At 45.6% G+C, this 21,806-nt stretch overlaps 1 protein-coding gene across 1 annotated transcript in view; it reads left to right on the top strand.

The window, feature by feature from the left end:
• The window catches only part of CRB2 (crumbs cell polarity complex component 2), a 57,157-nt gene extending 36,069 nt beyond the window's left edge, over positions 1–21,088 (top strand). The window contains exons 7-13 of the mRNA XM_065418871.1: positions 7,506–8,459; positions 9,340–9,902; positions 11,784–11,949; positions 12,668–13,535; positions 15,360–15,476; positions 16,597–16,723; positions 20,861–21,088. Of these exons, the coding sequence (XP_065274943.1) occupies positions 7,506–8,459; positions 9,340–9,902; positions 11,784–11,949; positions 12,668–13,535; positions 15,360–15,476; positions 16,597–16,723; positions 20,861–21,088 (3,023 nt within the window). The remainder of the gene's footprint in view (positions 1–7,505; positions 8,460–9,339; positions 9,903–11,783; positions 11,950–12,667; positions 13,536–15,359; positions 15,477–16,596; positions 16,724–20,860) is intronic.
• Positions 21,089–21,806: the final 718 nt, after the last annotated feature.

Raw genomic sequence — 21,806 nt, 5'->3', positions numbered from 1 at the left:
TAACCATTCAAAATCTGTGCTTTTTAAGGGGGCTTGACATGCAAGCAACCCAGATACCTCTGAGAAGTTAAATTCCTGCATGTATCTAATCCAAATGACTACTCCTCGCATGCCTCCCACATCAGATCAATGTGAAACGGACTAGTCTGTTTGGATTGATTATGCTGGGTGAAGTGCAGAAAGTAAGCCAGCAGCACGCATGACTTGTTGGAATTGTGTTCGAATGTCTGAAGGTGGCATTGGTAACCGCAGGACGTGGGATGTAGGCATTGTCTTTTTTAGGATTTTTAACCTGACAGTGCTGCTTACACATAGGGGGAAGAGTCAGATACTTCGGGAAAAGCTCCCCAGTTCTAAATAATCTTTCTCCGAAGAAATAAGAACTCTCCCTGTTGCAAAGCAGGAAGAAACCACTGCCATGGCCAAAACTTTTGGACTCTGCCCGATCCTGAGAGAACGAGGAGATTCTGGCAGCTCAGTCTCTGCAGCTGTTTATGGGGAAAGATGGATTCTTGGCCCCCTGATCCCAATGCCTAAAGTCAGTATGGTCATCAGACTGCAGGATATGGCCTCCTCTGGGAATCAGGAACATTTGTTGAGCGGGTGACTGGAAAAAGCTGTTGGCTGGCAAGGAGATATTGGCGCAGAGGCATTGGTTGGGATGAGGACACTTGAAGTAAGTTGCGTGGTTAGGGAGAGGTTGTGAGAGGCTGCTCCTTGGCATTCAGAAACGCCAACATCTTCCTTCACTTTTATCCACTTAATCAGTTTTATTCTATTGCTCTTACTTGTCATTCTTTTTCCTTTCTCCCTCATTGGCGTCAGTGAAATCACTCGTGAGGGTAAGGGCTGCAGCTTTTGTTTGCAAATATTGCAGAATGAACACACGCAATGAGATAACAGGGCAAGGGGAGAAATGAAACTCTCTGGATGAAATCGTGGGCCCAATGAAGTCAATGGGAGTTTTGCAAAACTATCATTGATTTCAGTGGGGCCAGGATTTCACCCTCGGTGTCTGGGAAGCGCTCATTTTATTGTTCCCTGCAGTGGCTATTAATCAGTGGTAGATGCACAGCTTTTCTTCGTCATCCAGAAATGGAAAAATTCTTATTTGGGCCCTAATTGTGCCATGCCTGTGCAGGGAAATCAGTGGTACAGCAGGGAGTGTGAGCGAGGGCAGGGGCTTGTCCCAGTCCTCCCATTGTCGGAGCTAATGCTGTGGATCCTGGAGGGCATTACTGTAACGCACTGAGTGAGAATACACTGTAGATGCATTCTTCTTGTCAGCACTGACAGAAGCCAGCTGGGGAGGTTTAGAGCAGGGCTGGATTAGATCTCACCACAGCGCAGGTCTCTTTATATTGGCTGGTTTCATTTCCAATCCCCTTTTGCCTGACCAGCACTGGGAGAGAGCTCACACATACTGTCCTTCCAGTCCAGACTTTCATTCTCCCCTCCCCATCCCATCCCCACCTTTCTTCCTTCACTGTCACAAATGTCTGCAAGGAATCTGCCATGAAACTTGTGCTGGTTGGTGTGATCGTGGGTGGAATTTATCTCCTAGCAGGTAATGACAGATACCGCAGTCAGTGCAACTTGGGGTGGGTGGGTGGACGGGTGGGTGTGTAAGGGGTTACAGCTCAGGTTGTGTCATGATAGCTGGAGACTTGGGGAGGGGCAAGAATTAACCAAAGAGGGAAAATCCTGTGTAAACAGGCACCTGGTTTTATTTTGTAAGGACCCCAAATGTTTAGGAAGCTTTATGGCGTGGTGCTGAGCAGTATGCTAGGAGCCCCATGTGTGTCTTTGCTGTAACCCTGATTCCTCCTCTTTGCTGGGAGTGACTGCAGTTGGGATGTTGTTGCCGAGCGTCTGCTCTCACGTCACGCTCAGGTGCACTTTAGAATCACATGACGTCTTTCACACTTACTCTGTGAAATCTCTGCCTCCCTTCAACTGAATTTTTTAAGGTATTAAAATTTCCTTTACTGAAAACAGTGGGACTTTTTTTGTTCAAAATAAAAACGCTGAGCACTTCACTGCCCCCTGCACTACCCCGCACGCCCAGTCTCCCTGGCTAGAAGTGCCAGGTGGGAGAGAGGTCCAAACAGTGTGTTGCTATGGAAATGGCGGTAATGATGCAAACATAATTGTCATTGCAGGGCCCGGTTGTTGCAGCTAAGTCTCTGTTTTATGTTGTATTGGAATAATAGGCGCTCTAATTAGGATGCACTGGGGAATGGCTGCTAGGAATGCATCTGCCTGCTGGGGAGAGGGCAAGGCAGTGCTGGCTAGTAAAGATCACTGCACGGTATATGGTGCTTCCAGAATGGCTGGCAATACTCATATCCTTCATTAATAGAAAGGGCCAGTTAATAGACCCCAGACTTTGGATATCTAGACATGGATTTGCTAAATTTGAATCTCTCTTACTGTGTGTGTGTCCATCTGTCTGTCTTGCATACATACGTATGACAGGTATGATATATGCAGTGTAGTTGTAGCCATGTCAGTCCCAGGATATTAAAGAAACAAGGTGGGTGAGGTAATATCTTTTATTGGACCAATTTCTTTTGTGAAAGGGAGAAGATATTATTATTTCACGCACCTTGTCTCTCTAGGTATGATATAACATTTAGCATGTATAACAAATTTTCAAAGCCATGTTTAGAAATAGCTCTCAGTGAGTCAGTAGCTCTGGTCAGCTCTCCCGGTGGGCACTGCTGATTTAGTAACCCTGGCACCTGTCAGATAAAACCATTTATCAGATACCATGACAGTGGTGCTTTAGAAATACCCAAGTGGCTCATGCATGGTCGGGCTTGAAAGACTCAGCTTTGCCATTTGAAAGCACTGGAAATTGGACACTTTCAAAGTTGTAATAAGAGTGTGCATGTGTGTTTTGTTGACAGTTTCTGGTTAATGTAGTCATTACCTTGAACACTCTTGAATTAACCAAAATATTTTAAAATAGTGGTCATTGTCCTGACAACAACTTTGAAAGTCTCTGATTTCTAAATGGCTGCTTCCTCTTATATTTGTTAGTTGGTCCTTTTATTTATATTAAGACACTTAGTGATTTTCTTATCTAATTAAAGAGAGTTGCAAGCTCAGAGTATATTTTATAATAGGCTGTCTTTTCCTTTATTATTTATGGCTATTTCTGTGGGCCCTAGCATCAGGTGCTCAGAGGGAACACAGCAAAATCTGCAAGTGTAAAAAGTACCTCTTTTTGCAACAGAAGTGTCACGTGGAATTAAGTTCTGTTCTCTGAACACCTGAAATGGAACATTTGTGCTCACAGGTTACTCTGAACGTTTAAAACAGAATTTTTAAAAAGTCCTTTCCAGTATGATTGCAAAGGCACACAACCATCCCGGCTGGAGAAATCTGGGATACCAGGTCCAGTCCAGGAAATGGTCTGCATCTTTCTCTCTGCTGTAATGGCCCAAAGCAAAAATCTTGTTATTTCCGGAGTGGGGTGATTTCCTTCTCTTTGCTGTTTGCATTCCTGGCTGCACTAACACTGAATCATTCACAGCCAAAACACAAAACTCAAACCCCTCTGGTGAGCTGCAGTTAGCATCTAGGAAGAAGACAGCAAGGGAATTCTTTCCCCTGCAGCTGAGGCCAGGTCTACACTAATCCCCTAATTCGAACTAAGGTACGCAACTTCAGCTACGTGAATAACGTAGCTGAAGTTCGAAGTACCTTAGTTCGAACTTACCTCGGTCCACACGCGGCAGGCAGGCTCCCCCGTCGACTCCGCGGTACTCCTCTCGTCTAGCTGGAGTACCGCAGTCAACGGCGAGCACTTCCTGGTTCGACTTATCGCGTCCAGACAAGACGCGATAAGTCGAACCCAGAAGTTCGATCGCTCGCCGCCGAACTACCCGGTAAGTGTAGACCTACCCTGACTTTGTTTTTTAAATCTAGCATCACCAGAGTCTGATAATCTGGAGGATGTTCAGGAAAGATGACAAATTTATCAGCAGACTAGAGGGGATGACATAGCCAGACCCTCCTAAGTGACAATAGATGGGGAGAGGGCAGAGTAGCTATCTGTCTGAGGGTGTAAACACCAAGGAGGGAGAGGAGTTACTTAGAGTGTATGTGGAGGTACAGTAGGCGCAATGGAACGAACTGGTAAGTGAGGGGGTACATTGGTTTCCGGGAAATATTTGCTTCCATTGAGATGGAAGCTCTGGAACAGTCTCCCCTATCATGTGGGATGTTTTAAAACTAGACTGGCCAAAGCAGTAGCCATATGCTCCATTGGCCCCTAGGAGGAGGGGTATTATTAGACATTGTTTCATAGGCCTTTCCTCTCTCCTGCCTCTGGTTGTTTGTAAGCAGGGGTGATGACAATGAGGGTGATCTGTTTTTTGTTCCTCTACTAAGAGCTGCCCTCTGACTCCACAGCCAGCACATCTCTTTCTCTCTCTGCACATGTGCTGCTCGCTCTGCCAGGCACCAGCCACAGCCAGCCAAGATGGATCAAAATCTGAAGTGGCAACTTCTTCTCGTTCCCCCTCCCCCCCCCCCCCAAACAAAACAGACCAGGAATCAAAACATGTGTCCTGGGGGAGTGCTCAGCATTTAATTAGCCACAAACTTGGGGCTGCGCACTCACTGCAGGGATTAATTTGCCACCTGGTGTGGAGAGCTCACACCACAGGTGTCATCTGGGAGTCCAGCAAATAGCACAAACAGGCTTTCCTGCTACTGTCTTAATGTGGAGGTGGGGGGGGGGGAGGGGGGCCTGAAGGGTCCCTTGTTTTTGGTTCCCAACTCTGAGAAGAGAGAGCCAATTGGGGGTGAGTTCTGCATGGGGGAAATGGAGCTCTCCCCCACTCAGAGAGAGCCCAGCCAGCTTCTCCACTCTCTCTGCTGCTCAGAGACCAGTCCCTATTGCATCTTTGTCTGCTACCTACAATGCTAGTCTCTGCTGACCACAGCTCTGGTAGCCACCATGCAGACTTCTGCAAGCAGCCCTTGACTGGCTTGAGCACCCCTTGCACCCTGATATCCAGTCCTGGTGGGCAGCAGCCTGAACGCTGTGCTGGGCCTAATAATCCTCTATGTGCCTAGATCAACACCCTCCCCCAAAGTCAAGTGGAGGAAGGGTGCTTACCTGTCTGTGTAGAAGGGTTTCTGACACCAGTGGCCATCTCAGAAGCAGTTCTGAATCTTCCCACTGAGTAAGGTTTTCTGCAGAGCAGAGGTCACTGTTAAAATGCAGTACTTGCTCACAGTTACATTGCAGAGCAGTTCCCCTATGAATTATCTCAGAGACCACTAGCTGGTAATGGTGGATCAGTGCTGGCTTGATGGTGAACAGAACCGAGCTTACCCGACCCTCCCATCCCTGCCATGCTACTTTCCAGATCTGTAAGGTTTACGCCCTTGGACCCACACTGAAGTATAGTTTGGAACGACATGGGTGATGTTAAATCTGAAGTGTGACTGATGGATTGGCATCTCTTCAGCAACAGCTGAATGCTTGGTCTGAAGGGCCACAGGAGACCTATCCAGGGAGGGCCTGAAGGGAGTAAACTAACTCAGCTAGTTTGGGGGACACTAAATGTTTTGAGGTTTACTGCATGACATTGCTGGGGACTATGTCACTGAACTGGCACAGGGATTCAAGAAACCCCATTGCTTTGCTGAGATTTATATTACAGGTCATCAGCTCCTAATGCAGCACCTCCATCTCCCCTCAGCTCTCCCCTCAGGCTACTATTTAAATCTCTTCATCATGTTCACCCTAGTGCTTTAATGGCTTTTCTTTTTAAATGTCATTTGTTTTCATTCACTTCCTTTGTGCTTGGATTCCTTCTTTTCCTTGTTCCCATCCTTGCTAGCTGAACTCTGTGTAATGCATTTAGATCTGGATAATCCATACTTGGCTTATCTGTGTGGCTGTCTCTGAAGATTAGTGGAAACCGATGTTATGGGCTCGATGAACAGTGGACTGGCATCTAATCAGAGTGTGTTTTTTCTTCATCAGTCTGAAGCCAATATGATGGCAGATCTGGTTGTAATATCTCCTAACCTCCCCACGTTCTACTGGGATGTGGTTAGTGTCTGTAGGATAAAGTGCAATGGCTTTTTACCCTACTGACTTCAGTGAGACTGTACAGTGTTGAATTTGGCTCAACATGTGCCTTTGGGGCATATATTTATTTCTTCTTTGGTGGTGAATTGAGCTTCATGAGTGTTTATGACCATGGCTGCCAAGGGTTGTTTTAGGAATTATTGGATTAACTCTTCCATTTTGTTTCCATTTACTTGCCTGAATAGTTGTGTATTGTGGTGCTCTGTGCACTAAGTGCGCCCCTCAGCAGTCTGCAGTCTGGTTTAAATGCACTGAATTCTTGTTGTGATTAATCTTTTTATTAATTTTCATAAAGAGACAATGAAAAGTACAAAAAGGTAAATGACTTACAGCTTGTGTATCTGCCAAATACTGCATGTTTCATGGAGTCTCCAATAGAAAATTGCAGTTGTGCAATTTTACAACCCATCAAAGCTGCAAGACCAGACAGTATTTACCTAGCTATCACATGGGGTGAGGGTTACAGTGATAAAATAGCAGACGTACAAGAAGAGGGAGGGGTGGAAGGAGGGATTAAGTGGAATAGAAATCTGGCATTCTTTGAGCAGTCTCTGTGGTTTTTATTCAAAATTTATTTAGAAATGGGAACCAAATACTTTGATTTCATTAACTGATCTCCACGGCAATAGGTTAGTCTGTCTTTGGTTGCTAATTCAGATGGGTCCATATATCGCTGTCCTACTCTTCCATTTGTGTAAAATCACGTACTTGGTGATTATTGTAACCCCAAAATCCAGCTGCTCCTTGGTGGCCTGAGAGTGGCTTCACTGTCTGGCAATGAGCCAAGGTGCTGACTTCAGTGTGACCAATTTGCTGCTTTGGGAGAGAGAGCCCCAATCACATAAGGACGGCCATACTGGGTCAAACCAAAGGTCCCTCTGTCTTCTGACAGTGGCCAGTGCCAGGTGCTTCACAGGGAATGAACAGAACAGGTAACTGTCAAGTGATCCATCCCCTGTCGCCCATTCCCAGCTTCTGGCAAACAGAGGCTAGGGACACCATCCCTGCCCATCCTGGCTAATAGCCATTGATGGACCTATCTCCATGAACTTATCTAGTTCTTTTTTGAACCCTGTTATAGTCTTGGCCTTCACAACATCCTCTGGCAAAGAGTTCCACAGGTTGAGTGTGCGTTGTGTGAAGAAATACTTCCTTTTGTTTGTTTTAAACCTGCTGCCTATTAATTTCATTTGGTGACCCCCTAGTTCCTGTGTTATGAGGACTAAATAACACTTCCTTATTTATTTTCTCCACACTAGTCATGATGTTATAGACCTCTATCATGTCCCCCACACGTAGTCATCTCTTTTCCAAGCTGAAAAGTCCCAATTTTATTAATCTTATTAATCACCTACAATAAGATCCTGTTTCTTACTCTGTTTCCCAGGTGTGGAATGTGCTGTCAACATCGACGAGTGCAAGGATGGCCCCTGCGAGAATGGGGCTACCTGTAAGGATGCCATTGCTGACTACTTTTGCTACTGTGCCCCTAGTCAGGATGGCATCATATGGGGAGGGAAGAACTGCTCTGTTGAGCTTACAGGGTGCCAGATGCATGCTTGCCAAAACGAGGCCTTGTGCATCCCAACATACCAAGCTGAGACCCATGGACACCTTTGCCAGTGCCAGCCTGGTTTCTACGATGCCAAATGCTCAACGCCAACAACATTTTCCTTCAGTTCCCGAGGGTATATCTTCATTGACATGCCCATGAGTAATAATTGGAGCAGGAGGGATGTGGCAGGGGACTACCTGGCCACGGTGTCTCTCCGGTTCCGAACCACCTTGCCTGATGCCATCCTCTTCTACCGGGGCAATGAAGCAGAATACCTGTTCCTGGAGCTCTCTGATGGCATGCTGCATGTGGGGCTAAGGAGAGACGATGCTGAATCCTCTTTGCCCTTGAAGGGGCTGAGGGTTGATGATGGCCAGTGGCACAAAGCTGAGGTTCTTCTGCAGGACTCTCTACAGTTAAAGCTCTGGCATAAAGCTTGCGACACAGGAGTCTGCCTGCAGGACTTGCCTACTAGAGACGGTGTCGCTTCTCTCTCACCTGCCTTCCTAAAAACTTACATTGGGGGAGTTGATAGAGACTCGACAGCTAACAATACACGGAGCCGGGGGAGTTTCATTGGCTGCCTGGAGGACCTGCAGATTGATTATCAGGCTATTCTTCCCTTGGATATACCCCACCACGAATCCTCCCCAGTGGAGCTGGGCTGCAACAGGACAGAATGGTGCCATTCCCAGCCCTGTTCTCAGAGAGGCCTGTGTGTAGACCTCTGGGCAACCTTTAGGTGTGACTGCACTAGGCCTTACGAAGGCCAAACCTGTTCACATGGTAAGTGCCAAAGAATGGCATCTGCCAACTCCTCTGGTGATGAGTGATCTAGAGACCTAAAGTGACACTGGCTTTGGAAGCAACAGCATTTTCTGTGTAACCAGGGTTGGAACTGAAATTGAACCCTCTGTAAATAGATTTTCTATCAAATCCTCTTTATGTTGTGACTAAACAGAGCTGGCCCCTGCTAGACTGATTGTCAGCTACATGGTGTAAATATTATTGCAGCCAGAGCCAGATGCCCTGACCTCCTCTTTGCACCAGATCACAGCAATTACAGAAGGGCAGTGAAGCCATTTCACTAGGAAAAACGGTTACTCGCCCATCTCAAGTTCAGGGTGAAAAGGAACATGTTGTAGTTGTAGATAAAATGCTCAGTGCTAAAGGTAACTGTTTTATTGGAAATCTGAGCGGAGATTATTCGTGATGCATTTTCACAGTCCTGCAGGGCTTGTATTAATACTGTTGTCAGTTTCTGGTTTCACTCCCATTCTCTAAACATAGCGAGTACAAAAGCTCCTGTGATGTTGTGGGGGCTGGGAATTTTAAAAGCAGCTTTGTAGCTTAAAATTTCCCAAATTAATGTGCCATGTGTCAGGGGCCATGATACATGCGCTCTTCCTTGGTGTGCCATGTGTGTATGAGTTACTGTCCTGAGGGAGGAGAGAGACTCACCTGCTTTCTGTGAATAGTTCACACCATAAGCTTTTGGCACTTGCCTTGCCCAGAGTCTCTAGGAGCAGGGTCCAGTCCTGTGATACACAGTGGAAAGCAAGTTTGAAAGAGGAAAAGTCATGCAAGGGTTGGAGCTCAAAACATCCCCAGGCCACCTGCATTGCCCTGCCTTACAGAACTGATGTGTCTTTCCTTTCCCTTCCAGAGTACCCAGCAGGAACATTTGGCTTGGAGGATTCCTCCAGCTTTGCTTCCTTCACAATTGCTGATAATCCTGGTGCAAACTTCAACGTCTCCTTTTTTATCCGTACTCTGAAGCCAAGTGGCCTAGTGCTGCAAATCAGCAATGGGACTGACCCCTGCCTCACTGTGTATCTGAAGAGTGGCCAGCTCCAGATAGCAACATCATCTGCAAATGCTGTGACTTTCTCAGAAAACCTGGCTGATGGGAGGAGGTATCTGGTAACTCTCACCTTCCAAGGAGGAAGAGTTCATGCCAGCCATTCAGACAGAGATGTGGAGCTAGGGCAGCTGGCAGTGCTGCCTCTTGTAGCTGGTTTTGAGGTGTATGTTGGTGGACTTCCTCACCAAGACCATGTGAGCACATGGGGAGGATATTTTAAAGGCTGTCTTCAAGATTTCCAGCTCAACAACCACCGAATGGAGTTCTTTCCTACTCAGGCTGAGAACTACAGTCTGCCACAAAAGGTGTACGTGGGACAAACCACTAACCTCGCACCGGGCTGCATCTCTGATGACACCTGCAAGGTAGGGACTCTCACTGCTCTCTGCACATGTGCATGGTTGTTTATTACAAGCAAGCCTCCGTGGCTGTACAGCAGTTTGGCTGTTTCACTGGTGTGATTTCAGGAAAAACATGAGTGTTTAACTGTTGAAGGAAAAAGCGCAAAGGCCCCAAACATTCCACATCTAATCCATCCCCTTCACATACTTCTACCCACCACTCCCTCCAGAGCTGACATTCACACCCAATGCATACAACATTCCCAAACCACCTCCATCCTGCAAACACACTGACCAGTCCACCTCTTCTTTATCCCCATGCCCCATCTATGCACTCTAAACAACACACCTCTACCAGCATACACCCTATCCTTTAACCTTCTCAACTCTCACCTCCGGCCCACAGTGCTCCATCTCTTTAACAATAATTGAGTCTATCAGTACCATCAGGGGAGTCAGGATGTGTCTGATTGGGGACTCTCTCTCCTTCCTGCTGTATGTGAAGGGTGCTAGGCTGTGCTCCCGCTGCTGCCTCTCCCAATTCTGCCTGCATTCATTGCACCTGTTGCAGGGAGCTATTGCCACCTCTCACTGCTCTGCTTCTGCTGGTGGGAGTGTCGCCCTGGAAACAGCTGCTTGTGTTGTTTTCAGGGACTTTTGCAACTTGCCTCCTATGTTTCTCACACTTCCTTCTGTGCCTCACAGTTTTGTTTTCACCTGCACCTGTGAACTCCAGCGAAGTTATTTTAGTTGGTTATAATTAGCCGCTCTTCGCACAGCACTTTGGAAAGGGAATGCGCTATATAGGTGCTAAGGGTTATTATTATGATGTGCTGTGTTCAGATGCCACTGAACATCAACGCTTCAATTAAAGAGTTTTAATGGAACCTGCAGGGATTGGCACCTTCTCTATTTGTTTTAAATGACTTAGAATTGGCCTTTAGCTCATGATGACTATTCTCAACTGCATGTAATTAATCAGCAATTACCTAGCACCGTGAGGTTTCCTGATCCACCAATAGCCAATGTTTCCTTGCAATCTTCATGCTATCAAAGGACTGGGCAGCAAAGGAGAGGCTGTGTCAGAAGGGAAGGCCCTAATTTCCTATGAGAGGTGTAGTATGGAACATGTCTTGCCTCTGTTTGTGTGTGATCCATAACCATGAGTTCATCCAGGTCCTACTCCATGACGTTTTTCTCATCTCTGCGCCTTAGTGCATTTATTTCATAGGGTGACTTTTTAAAACCAAGAACTGTGAGTTTTTGTAGGAGTTAGACTCTGGAGAGCTATACAGCCGTTGCTTTGATTTGAACACACAAAGACCAGATACAAAAAAATGTTGATCCAAACGTGGTAGGCCCTGGTAGGTAATCAACAGCATAGCCCATAACAAAACAAGAACAGCAGATTAGAGCTGATTCTCCCCTGCCCCCCAATAACTAACTCCTTGTGTCAGATCCCACAGAGACCCAATTTCCCCCCAAAGCACAACATACTTGTACCATCTCCAAACACCTGTTCAAGTAGATGAGATTTGCAGCATCACTTGAAGGTCGGCAAATACAGACTATTTTGCATCAAGGGAGAGAGTGAATTCTAAAGTTAGGAGGTTCCCACAGAGGCCAGCAGCTCTCTTATAAACTGAGGAAACTCATTTTTGAGTGATCACAGATGCAGCAGGGTCTAGGGGGAGAGGAAAGATCCCAGCTAGGTGTTGGTTTCAGAGGATATTTCTGTTGTCTCTAGCTCATTGTTCTTATCAGCATTACCTCAATATCTCCCCTCCCCAATTCAAACACCATTCATGCAAGTCTTGAATGTCCCATTTCCCTCCACCAAACTCCATTTCTTTTATCCAAAGATGAACCATCCTCCTCCTAAATATAAGCTCTCCTGTTTTTCAGTCTGGGCCATGTCACAATGGTGGCACATGCACTATCACCTGGAATGACTTCAGTTGCAGTTGTCCAGCAAATTTCACTGGGAAAACCTGTGAGGAGAGAGTCTGGTGTGCAAGTGACCCTTGTCCCAAAGCCACTTCCTGCGTGGATGTTCCAGCAGGATACGTATGTAAGTGCTGCCCTCCTGATTATGTGCAGGAAAAGGCTTCACAGCTGACTGTCTTTAATTAGTCAATATTTCCAGTTATCACCGTTGCAATAACTGCCAGAAGCACTTGGGGAAACTAAAGGAATGCAGAGAGAGGAGTTCAGCTCAGCAAACTAAGAATGCCACATGCTGTGTGCTGTCTCAGGTCTGTGCTCCAGATGGTTTTGTCACCTAGACTGTAATAGTGAAGAGAGAGTGCTTAAGCATTTTCTTTTTGCTACTTTCACCCTCTTAGGAAAGAGACAATTGTCCATTTCTGGCACTGATTATAATGATGCTAAGGTGCAATCAGTGTAAGGATCAGCCCTTTTCACTTAACGTCCTGCCAATTCCAGAACCTCAGGTTATTTTGCAGAGCAGGACTCTTACACTTGTGGATGACAGAGGCTTCTGAGTCAGCTAGGAGATAACCACAGCAGCAAGATGGAGAAGGCCAGTTAGATCATCTTGGCCTCACGAGAGATTTCTTAGACAGGAAGCCAATCATAGCGAAGAGGTTTAATGTCACCAGCTGCTAAGGCTTTAAAGTATAGGGTAAGAGGTGCAAACCCCACCTCCCCACACAGCTTCCCAGGATACTAATGGGACAGAGTCTTCCAGGAGTTTGCCACGTGGTTCTTATCAAACGTGACACTTAATGTCCCTCAAATCCCTAATGCTGTCTCTCTTCTAATTTCAGGTCTGGCTAATGCAACATTTCATGGCAATGCTGCCATTGAATTCACCACCAATGCTTCAGTCACCAGAGCTCTCAACAGCCTCCACCTAGACTTCAAAACCAGGGACGAAGACGCCATTTTGCTCTGGGCTACTGAAGAGGTGGACTCCCTCCAAATTGCCATTCAGAACTCCACTCTGCTTGTGGATATTAGAAGTGGGAACAGCATTGAAGGGGTCAGTTTCCTGAGTCAGACACCCATCGCGGATGGCACCTGGCACAGAGTCTCTCTGTCTATGGAAGAGCCGTCTGTGGTGTCTTCAAGGTGGCTAGTTCATTTGGATGGTTCTGTGAACGTGACTCTCCAGGGGAATGCTGGGAACCTGGACTTCTTAAAGAACAATGTGCTGATTGTACTAGCTGAGAACTTCACAGGCTGCCTTGGACATGTGAACATAGGGGGAGTATATCTGCCGTTCACTGGCCAGCTCTCTTACCCTCAGCCAGAGCAGTTTCTGCAGTCTAGCAGGGGACCCATCCAGCTGGGCTGCACTGGGGCTGATGTGTGCGCTTCGAGCCCTTGTCTCAATGCGGGCACTTGTGAGGACTTGTTTAACTCCTTCAGGTGCGCCTGCAGTGCCGGATGGGAGGGGCCTCTGTGCGAGTCTAACATCGATGACTGCAAGTCCAGCCCGTGTGTCCACGGGGACTGCGTGGACTCAGTGGCAGATTTTCAGTGCGACTGTTTCCGGGGCTACATTGGGAAGAAGTGTAACATCAATGTGGACGATTGCATGCGACACCAGTGCTTAAATGGAGGGACCTGTGTCGATGGGGTTTACAGCTACTCCTGCACGTGCCCAGCCCAGTACTCAGGGCCTCGCTGCGAGTAGGTACCCTTCTTGGTTTGCCAGTGATGCTGGGGATAAAGTAGCTTCCAGGTGTCTTGGATTTTACCTTATCAAGATGTTTAAAAAATATTCTGGTGCTGAAAGGTCAATGATGAGTGAGATGTACTGTGAGTCTGTGACCAGCAGGTGTCTAGAAGGCTTGGCATGTTTTGCGTAGTGTGGCCCTGATCCCGTAAGGTGCTTATTGCCATTTGGAAGGTGCTGGGCAACCTTCAATCCTGTTGAAGGCTGCTCAGCACCCTGGAACAAGAAGGGCCATTCTTCAATAGTGACAGCTACACGATAAATTGCAGAACCATGTGGTAAAGTGCATTTATTGTGCATGTCTTGCCACCTCACCTACATTCTATCCACAAATCCAAACATTCCAAACCTCTGAGCAGATTCAGACAGTTGCCTTTAGAGTAAACAAACAAGAACAGCCTACTAGAGAGAGGTTTCCTTCCTTCCTCAAAAAATAAACTCACCTTCTCAGACCTCCAGTTCTACAATTCCAAATCTCAGGATAGGAAGTATCAAATGATGCACCACGGACAGGTTCTAGAATCATAGAAATGTAGGAGTGAAATGGACCTTGAGAGGTCACCAAGTCCAGCCGCCTGTGTGAGGCAGGACCAAGTAAATCTAGATGATCCCTGATGGGTGTTTGTTCAACCTGTTCTTAACAACCTCCAGTGATGAGAATTCCACTAACCTCTCTTAGAGGCCTGTACCAGAGCTTAACTACCCTTATAGATAGAAAGTTTTCCCTCATATCTAACCTAAATCTCCCTTTCTGCAGATTAAGCCCATCATCACCATCATATAATATATGTGTGTGTGTGTTTATCCCCCTGTATTGAACAGGATCCCATTCCTTGAAACACATCAGCATCTACAGTAATGACAATGAACTTCAGATCAATCCACTAGAAAGAGCATGGGACTTATTTATGCATGGCCCTTGGTGACTGTAATGGAATTGTCCCTGAGGAGAGTGTGGTGGAGGATTATTTTTCTGTATTTTGCTTTTTAATTGATGACTCAAGCATCTCAGGCATTTGAGGAACTCCAAGGACCTTTGATTCATAAAGTTAGTCGGCCATCTGAGCCTCCAGCTGGGAGGACACAGCATGAGTGGCCGCATGGTTGAGAGCTGTACTTTTGGAGCAGGTAGCAAATTTTGTTGTTAGTTTAGATAGACTCCAGCATTTTTTAGAAGCGAAAGAATGTTTCTAATGAATAAAAGAACTAGAAAACAATGTGTTATGTAGACAGGATACTGGAGCACTGAGACTTGGTAAACAAGTACACAATTGAACTTTATTGATCACGTCTATACTAGGACTCCTTAAAAATGTCACTCCATTACTATTGCAGCATCAGTGGGCATGCACGTGAAGACAGTTTGCCAGCATTTTAACCACTCTGTCTTCTAGTCCTTCTGTGAGGAGGAGATGGGGTTGGTCAATGTGGTAGTGGTGCCCGGTCTCCACTTGCCCTCCCAACATTGCCATGACCAGTAGAGAGGCCAGTGTTAGCAAGATTGGGAAGTTTTAGGGGGAAAATCCTAATGCAGACATAGCCTAGGAGAATTTGCATAGCACTGCAAAATCCTATCCCAGCATTCTCTGGGCTGAGTGTAAACCCATGGATGCGTTCTCAGAGGTTTGTCTTATCTGTGGTTGTTCCAAACTGCTGGTCAGGAATATCTCTTGTCCACTACTCCAGTGCGCGCTATTGCTCCTTTCCCTCAGTGATAGCTGACATTCCTGCTCCTTTGAATAGGACAGTTTTAATGTGTGTGGTTGTGGTTTTGCCAGATGGCCGTTTCCACCTCAACAGTGCGGCAAAAACTTCACCTGTCTGAACGGAGGCAAATGTACCAGTGGGACATGGGGAGCCAACTGCACCTGCAAGCCGGGCTTCACCGGAAGGAAGTAAGAAGTGCCGTTCCCTGACGCTGCCTGCAATTGCAGATGATACTAATGCCAAAGTATCACATTTCCCACAGTGGAGACTGTTGGAGCAGGCTGGCAAATACTTTTCATCACAGTTATTTGTCCCGTTCCCCCCCCCACTATTGAAATGATTACTCCTAAATTGTCACCCAGCCACGCTGTGGAAGAGGCAGTCCTGAGGCATGGCAATGGTTGTGCCCATCCTCCCAGAATGTGTGCTGTTCCTTCGTTTTTGAAATGTCTGTGTTTCGCGTGTCGTAGTTAGAGCCAGCACGTGTAGTGATAACAATGGTGATGTAAATTCGGGTGCACAGTGATACTGACTGCTGTGGTAGAGGGGGAAACCCAGCATGGGCCACTCAACTACAGGGAATTGCCTCAAACCCAAAGATCACCATTTCGCAACAGAAACTGCAAACATTTGTTTACATTTGTCCATCCTCTGCTCTTTCAAACGCTGACCTCAATGGCCACTCGCCTCACTGGAGTTCAGTGCCTAGCCCGAAGAGCTCCACTGGCTTTTTCTCAGCTAGAGATAGTGGAAGGAAATGAGTGTGAATGGGTGAATTTTTCAAACTATTGTGCCTTTTGGAAGTAATTACTGCAAAGTCCTATAGACCAGTGGTTCTCAACCAGGAGTATGCGTACCCCTGGGGGTACATCAACTCATCTAGATATTTGCCTAGTTTTACAACAGGCTACATGAAAGGCACCAGCGAAGTCAGTACAAACTAAAATTTCATACCGACAATGACTTGTTTATACTGCTCTATGTACTATTTCAATGTTTCTCAAGCAGGGGGTTGCAATTTATTTTTATAATTATTAGGTAAAAATGAGAAAATAAGCCATTTGTCAGTAATAGTGTGCTGGGACACTTTTGTATTTTTATTTCTGAGTTTGTGAGCCTGTCGTTTTTAAGTGAGGTGAAATTTGGGATACACAAGACAAATCAGACTCCTGAAAGAGGCACCAGTAGTCTGGAAAGGTTGAGAACCACTGCAATAGAGGCTTTTGCACCAAAGGACAATTCTGTAGGATCAAAGTGTGTCCTGGAGCACATTATTTTAGTTAATTCTAATACCTTTTCTCCCTCCAGATGTCAAATTAACATCAATGAGTGTGATCCAAACCCGTGCCAGAATGGAGGGACATGCCAGGACTCTGTGAACAAGTACCAGTGTGTGTGCAGTGCCAGCTACACCGGAGAGCGCTGTGATGTTGATGTAAGCAGGTCTTTTCCCCCTCTTGTTAGCATCAGGTCTGCTCTCTCCTTCTATCCTAGCTGCTTAGGTTGTAAGGAGAGAGCAGGAGAGGCAGTTTGGCCAGTATGAGGCAGGCTGAGCCCGCTGATTCTAGGGTATCAGTGGAATAGCCTTCATTCCTTGACACATTTAGGATTCGTACATGAATCTGGCTAAGGGAAATTTAACCAACACACCGAGAGCAGGCTGGAGAGTGAGGTGCACTGTTTGGCACCACTGTAGCATGAATATGACACTTGGGGGGTTCTAGTTTTCTAGCATTTTAAATAAACGTAGCAGATACTTTTCTGAGTCTGTAGTGGCTTATCTAGACAGTGTGGCTGTTGTTTGTTAGCCTCTCCTCAGGTTGCACCAATCTCTGGGCGACAACCAGAAACACTGCAGTTGGGCCCAAAGAGGGGAGGGGTTGCATCTGTGCCTACTGATGCAGCTGCTTTCCATAACTACTGCTGCAAATGGCAACCCAAAGCCTCAGTTACAGCCATTTCAAAAGGAAAACAAGGAAACCAAATTACATTGAAAGTAAATGGAGCTGGACAGTAGCCAAGTGATGTGTATAAATCCTCAAGACTGTTGCCACTTTCACATATTGGATTCTTTGTCCATATTCTAAAATCCACTTCAGTTTGCTCCAGAGTAGGTGATAAGTATGAAAAAACTTGAAATGGAAAATTACTGCCATCTCCATTAAAACCAGACATGTCTGATTAATAGAAACCAACTAAATTCCAGAAAAGCCAAACATGTTGGATTCAAAGGAAAAATGAACTCCGTTCTTTGATCTGGTATATTCTAGCAGGACCCTAGCAATTGAAAAGGGATTTTAGCAAAGCCATTCAGTAGTAGCTGGCTGCTTATTCACAAGTGATCCCCATGCCCCATGGGAAAAGCCTTTTAAACAGTTGGATTACAGGGTGTGACAGGTGCATCCAGTCCACAGGACAAGGCATCGTTATTAGCTGAATGTCTCTGGTACAATTATCAGTGGTGCAATGATTGATAATAATGAAATGTTATCCATTGCAGTAGTAAGTGTACTTAAGTTGCCACGCTCTTGGAAAGTTCGGTGATAAAGCAGAATACAGGGCAACTTCCTACATGGTATTCCCACCACCACCTCGTGCTCTCTCCCACTAACTGTTTTCTGGAGACTGGAATTTCAGCTGGCATTTTAACATATGTGAATGGGTTAAAAAGCAGCAACTTCCCCTCCTAAGCTCATTTGCTAGGTTGAGCTGTATGTGCCTGGAGTCTGGAGGAAGGAATTAGATAAAATCAAAGGTAAATGTGATTTAAAAAAAAAATAGCATGCTATCTACCTACTGGAGCCAATCCTCTTCCTAAACCCTTAGAGATAGTGTGATGGACAGTCTTCATTAAGCCTTGTTGTTTCTACCTAAGCAAGCAAGGGATGGGAGAGCAGGGCTAGAATCTTGCTTTAACAAGCTGCTAGTAAGGCAGACTCTTGCTTTTTTGAGGTTCTGAAGCCATTTGCATGGGTAGGTAGTTTGTCTGGTAACTTGGGAATGTACTAACCCACAATGCATGGAAAGCTGTCTAGCAAACATGGCATGTGTGCCAGGGTGGGGTTCACAGCTGCTGCTGTTTGTTATTTAGGGAAAATCTAATGCATGTGCAATGATGAAGCCACTTTTACCTTTCCAGTTTGCATGCGTGAACCCCCTTCAGATACCCCCAGACCTCACTTCTGTCACAGGACACTTCTCGTGGTTCTCCTGTATTACTTTTTGCTATCATTTCCCTATAATGCTCTTCCTCTTCTTCACTGAGTTCAGTGTCTATGACCTCTTAGTATTTTTGGGGGGTGGCAGTGGTGGGGCCTGGATAAGGGGAAGGAAGTATGCTGTACATTTCCTCCAAACAGTAAGAGATCTGTTCTCCAGCTAAAGCACACATAACAGAAACAGTCAGTAACATTAATACAGACTGGCAAGGAGACCTTTAACTGAGTAGGCTCCAGTAACAGGTCTGCATTCTTGAGCTGGAGTCGCATGTATGCAGTGCCAATATGTGACTAATCTGCATGCTGTACTAAGTTACACCTAAGTCCTATCACCGTGCTTAACTTCAACTTACATAGGAGAATACTGTAGTAAGTTGTTTATTTAAAGGGAAAACATCAACTGGAAATTTAGTCAATTAAAAATAGATTCAAAAGTACATCCAGGTCTCACATGTGCCCCCAAATCCTCCTGCCTCATGTTGTGGTTTTAAAATATTTCCCTATTTTTTAAAATGTTTTATTGTCCCATGTTGCTGCGTGACAGAGCAACACAAACTGGTGAAACAGTGACACAGACTGTACTGCCAAATGCGTTAAGAATTACAGATGCTACTTGTAACAATTACTAGGTAACATTTTTGATTTTTTTTTTAGGCTAATTGACTCTTGAAAGTTGCCTTATTAAAGAAAGTTTGTATTTAAAGATCCCACAACATGTTTGCACATTAATTTCTCTCAGGACACCTCTAATCCTAAAGGAGCCAAAGGAATGAACATATTAATGCATTAACTTCTTCCAGGAACCTCATCTTGCCTTTTAAATCTTTCATCCACATACTGACCGAGTCCAACCCTGCATAGCTTGTGAAGGCTGATGAGATCAGAGCAGGAAGTGGGTGCTGCTTAATTAATACCTTTTGCTAGCCCCCCCTGCCCCCTCCCAAGGAGGAGGGAGAAGGGTTAAAACATGAATCCAGCTGCCCCACTTTTGAGCTGCTATTTCTTAAAGCTGGAGCCTGTACTGTTTTTAATAAATAACATTCCTGTGTAATTGGCTGGACGATGAGTAACACATAAAGTTACAAGGTATCCAGTTGTAGGGATTTAGAATCCAGAACTCACTACTGAAATATTATAAATTTCTTGTTCCTTATAAGCCTCCTCTGGTCAGATAGCTATGCTCTTGCTGTGCTGCTTGGGTACCATACAGCCTTTCCTCTGGCTGTCAGATGTATTAACTGCTGAGCCTGCAAACATCTGTTTTTAGTAAAGCTTATGTTAAGCTAATGTCCCAAACACAGTTTTGCAAGTATGCTCTGAAACAAGGGCCTGTGCATTTAATCTTGCTGCAGATGAAAGTTTAATAGCCGCATCATTTCTTCAACCCACTAGCAGAGCCATTAAACAAACCATCCCTTTGCATCTCTCGCTACGGTAGGGGGAGTTCTAGATTTACTGGGGATTACATTACCCTAGATTTTCTTGTCAGTTTTTGAAAATTTTCCGATTTTTGATACCTTGCTAGCAACGCCCACCAACTTGTTATATTTTAGTCTGACAAATATGTTAATGAGTTTCCTTACAGTACAAGATTCCCAGCACAGGCTCTGATTGCATAGGCATCTGCATCTCAGTGGATGGGCCCATGTTCGTGAAGAATACAGAGCATGTGACCTTATTTGGGCCATTCCACCTTTTCTAACACTGACTTCTGAAGGGCTGAGCAGACCGCACCTGCTGGTTTTTTACAGTTGTATTGCTGGGGTATGATGCAGTTAGGTTCCCAGCATTAATGAGTTCCTGCTCTTCGCGTCCTTGGGATAATTCTGTCCTTGTGACCCTGCCTCAATTATCATAATACTGCTAACTATCCCAGTGACTCGTACTTGACAACATTCTCTATATGAGACACATTAAGTGTCACCCTTCCTGAAGACTGGAAATGCAGCACCAAAGTTCTTTCATGCACACGGTCTTTAGGCTTGGCCCTAATGAGAGTGGTTAAGGCAAAAAATGCAGAGGTCACTGCTGGCTGTTTTTTGTTTAGACAAACATTAAGCTATGTGAATTTTTATTTCAATTTATATCTGGCTTGATGGAGAGATGTAAGCTTGAAGCTAGCCCAGACTTTTCTCTCTGCAGCAGCCCTCACAAGCTCTATGCTTCTAACTTTCGTTTGGGTTGCAGTTTTCTTCCCCGGTCCTTTGTTTTTTTTTGTTCGCTAGTCTCGGTTAATGCTCTAGCCCAGTTGGGGCTCCTTGATACCTCCCTTGACTCCTGGAGCACAAGTAAGCTACATGTGAGTCATTGTAATTGCTGGGGTCTCATTGTTTCTCCATTAATTTCTTTTGCAGAAAGGGACTCCAGGTGCTTTCTTCCCATTCCCGTTAATTGAAGTAGCTGCCCCTGTAGCCTGTGGCTGTTTGCTGCTACTTATTATTGGTCTCATATTCATGATTCTCACTGCAAGGAAGAGGCGCCAGTCGGAGGGAACCTACAGCCCAAGCCAGCAAGAGGTGGCAGGAGCTCGCTTGGAGATGGACAGTGTCCTAAAGGTGCCACCGGAGGAGCGTTTAATATAGGCACCACCTTGGCAAGGAGATGCACCTGCAAGGTCTGCTTTGACCTTGAGATTTTTCCAGCACTTGTGGCAACAGACCCTCCTCGAGCTCAGTTCCTTTAAGGCATTGGTGGTGACCTGGACTTACATGTACACAGCAGATTGTTTAAACAATGGCAGTTCCAGCATGTTACATGTTAATCAAGTCAACTACACACTGCTGGACTCTGGCTCAAAATAAACCCCCTGACCTGCTTCCTTTCACGCGTCCACTGGACTCCTATGGAGACAGGCGCTCTGAGGTGATGTAGGTGTTTGCACCTGCTAAGAGATGTCCCCTGCGCCATTCCACCTCTTGTACAGCAGTCACATTTTTAAAGACTGCTGCAAAAGGAAAAATTAATTAGACACAAAAACTGCTGCAGGCGGGGAAGCTTTTCCTTGAGTTGCAAAGCAAACTATCTACTTTAATGTTAAATACTGAATCAAAATGTATAGAGGATATTTATGATCAATTTGTGTATTAGTTTAACTCTCCAAAAATTCAAACTGACTTACAGCCTTCTGTGCAGCCCTATTGGGCTGAGGGGTAGAGTGTTTCCAAAACTGTTTTCACAACGCAGTCTTTAACAGCAACAGCAGCTGTGAACTCCTGCCTCCTGATAGACACAACATTTGAAGGAACTGTCAGGAACTACTGAAGTCATTGTACAATCAACACGTTTTATAAAGTAACCTCT

This window comes from Emys orbicularis, chromosome 18 (assembly GCF_028017835.1).
Source record: "Emys orbicularis isolate rEmyOrb1 chromosome 18, rEmyOrb1.hap1, whole genome shotgun sequence".
Taxonomy (NCBI): Eukaryota; Metazoa; Chordata; order Testudines; family Emydidae; genus Emys; species Emys orbicularis.
This window is presented reverse-complemented; position numbering and strand designations above follow the sequence as displayed.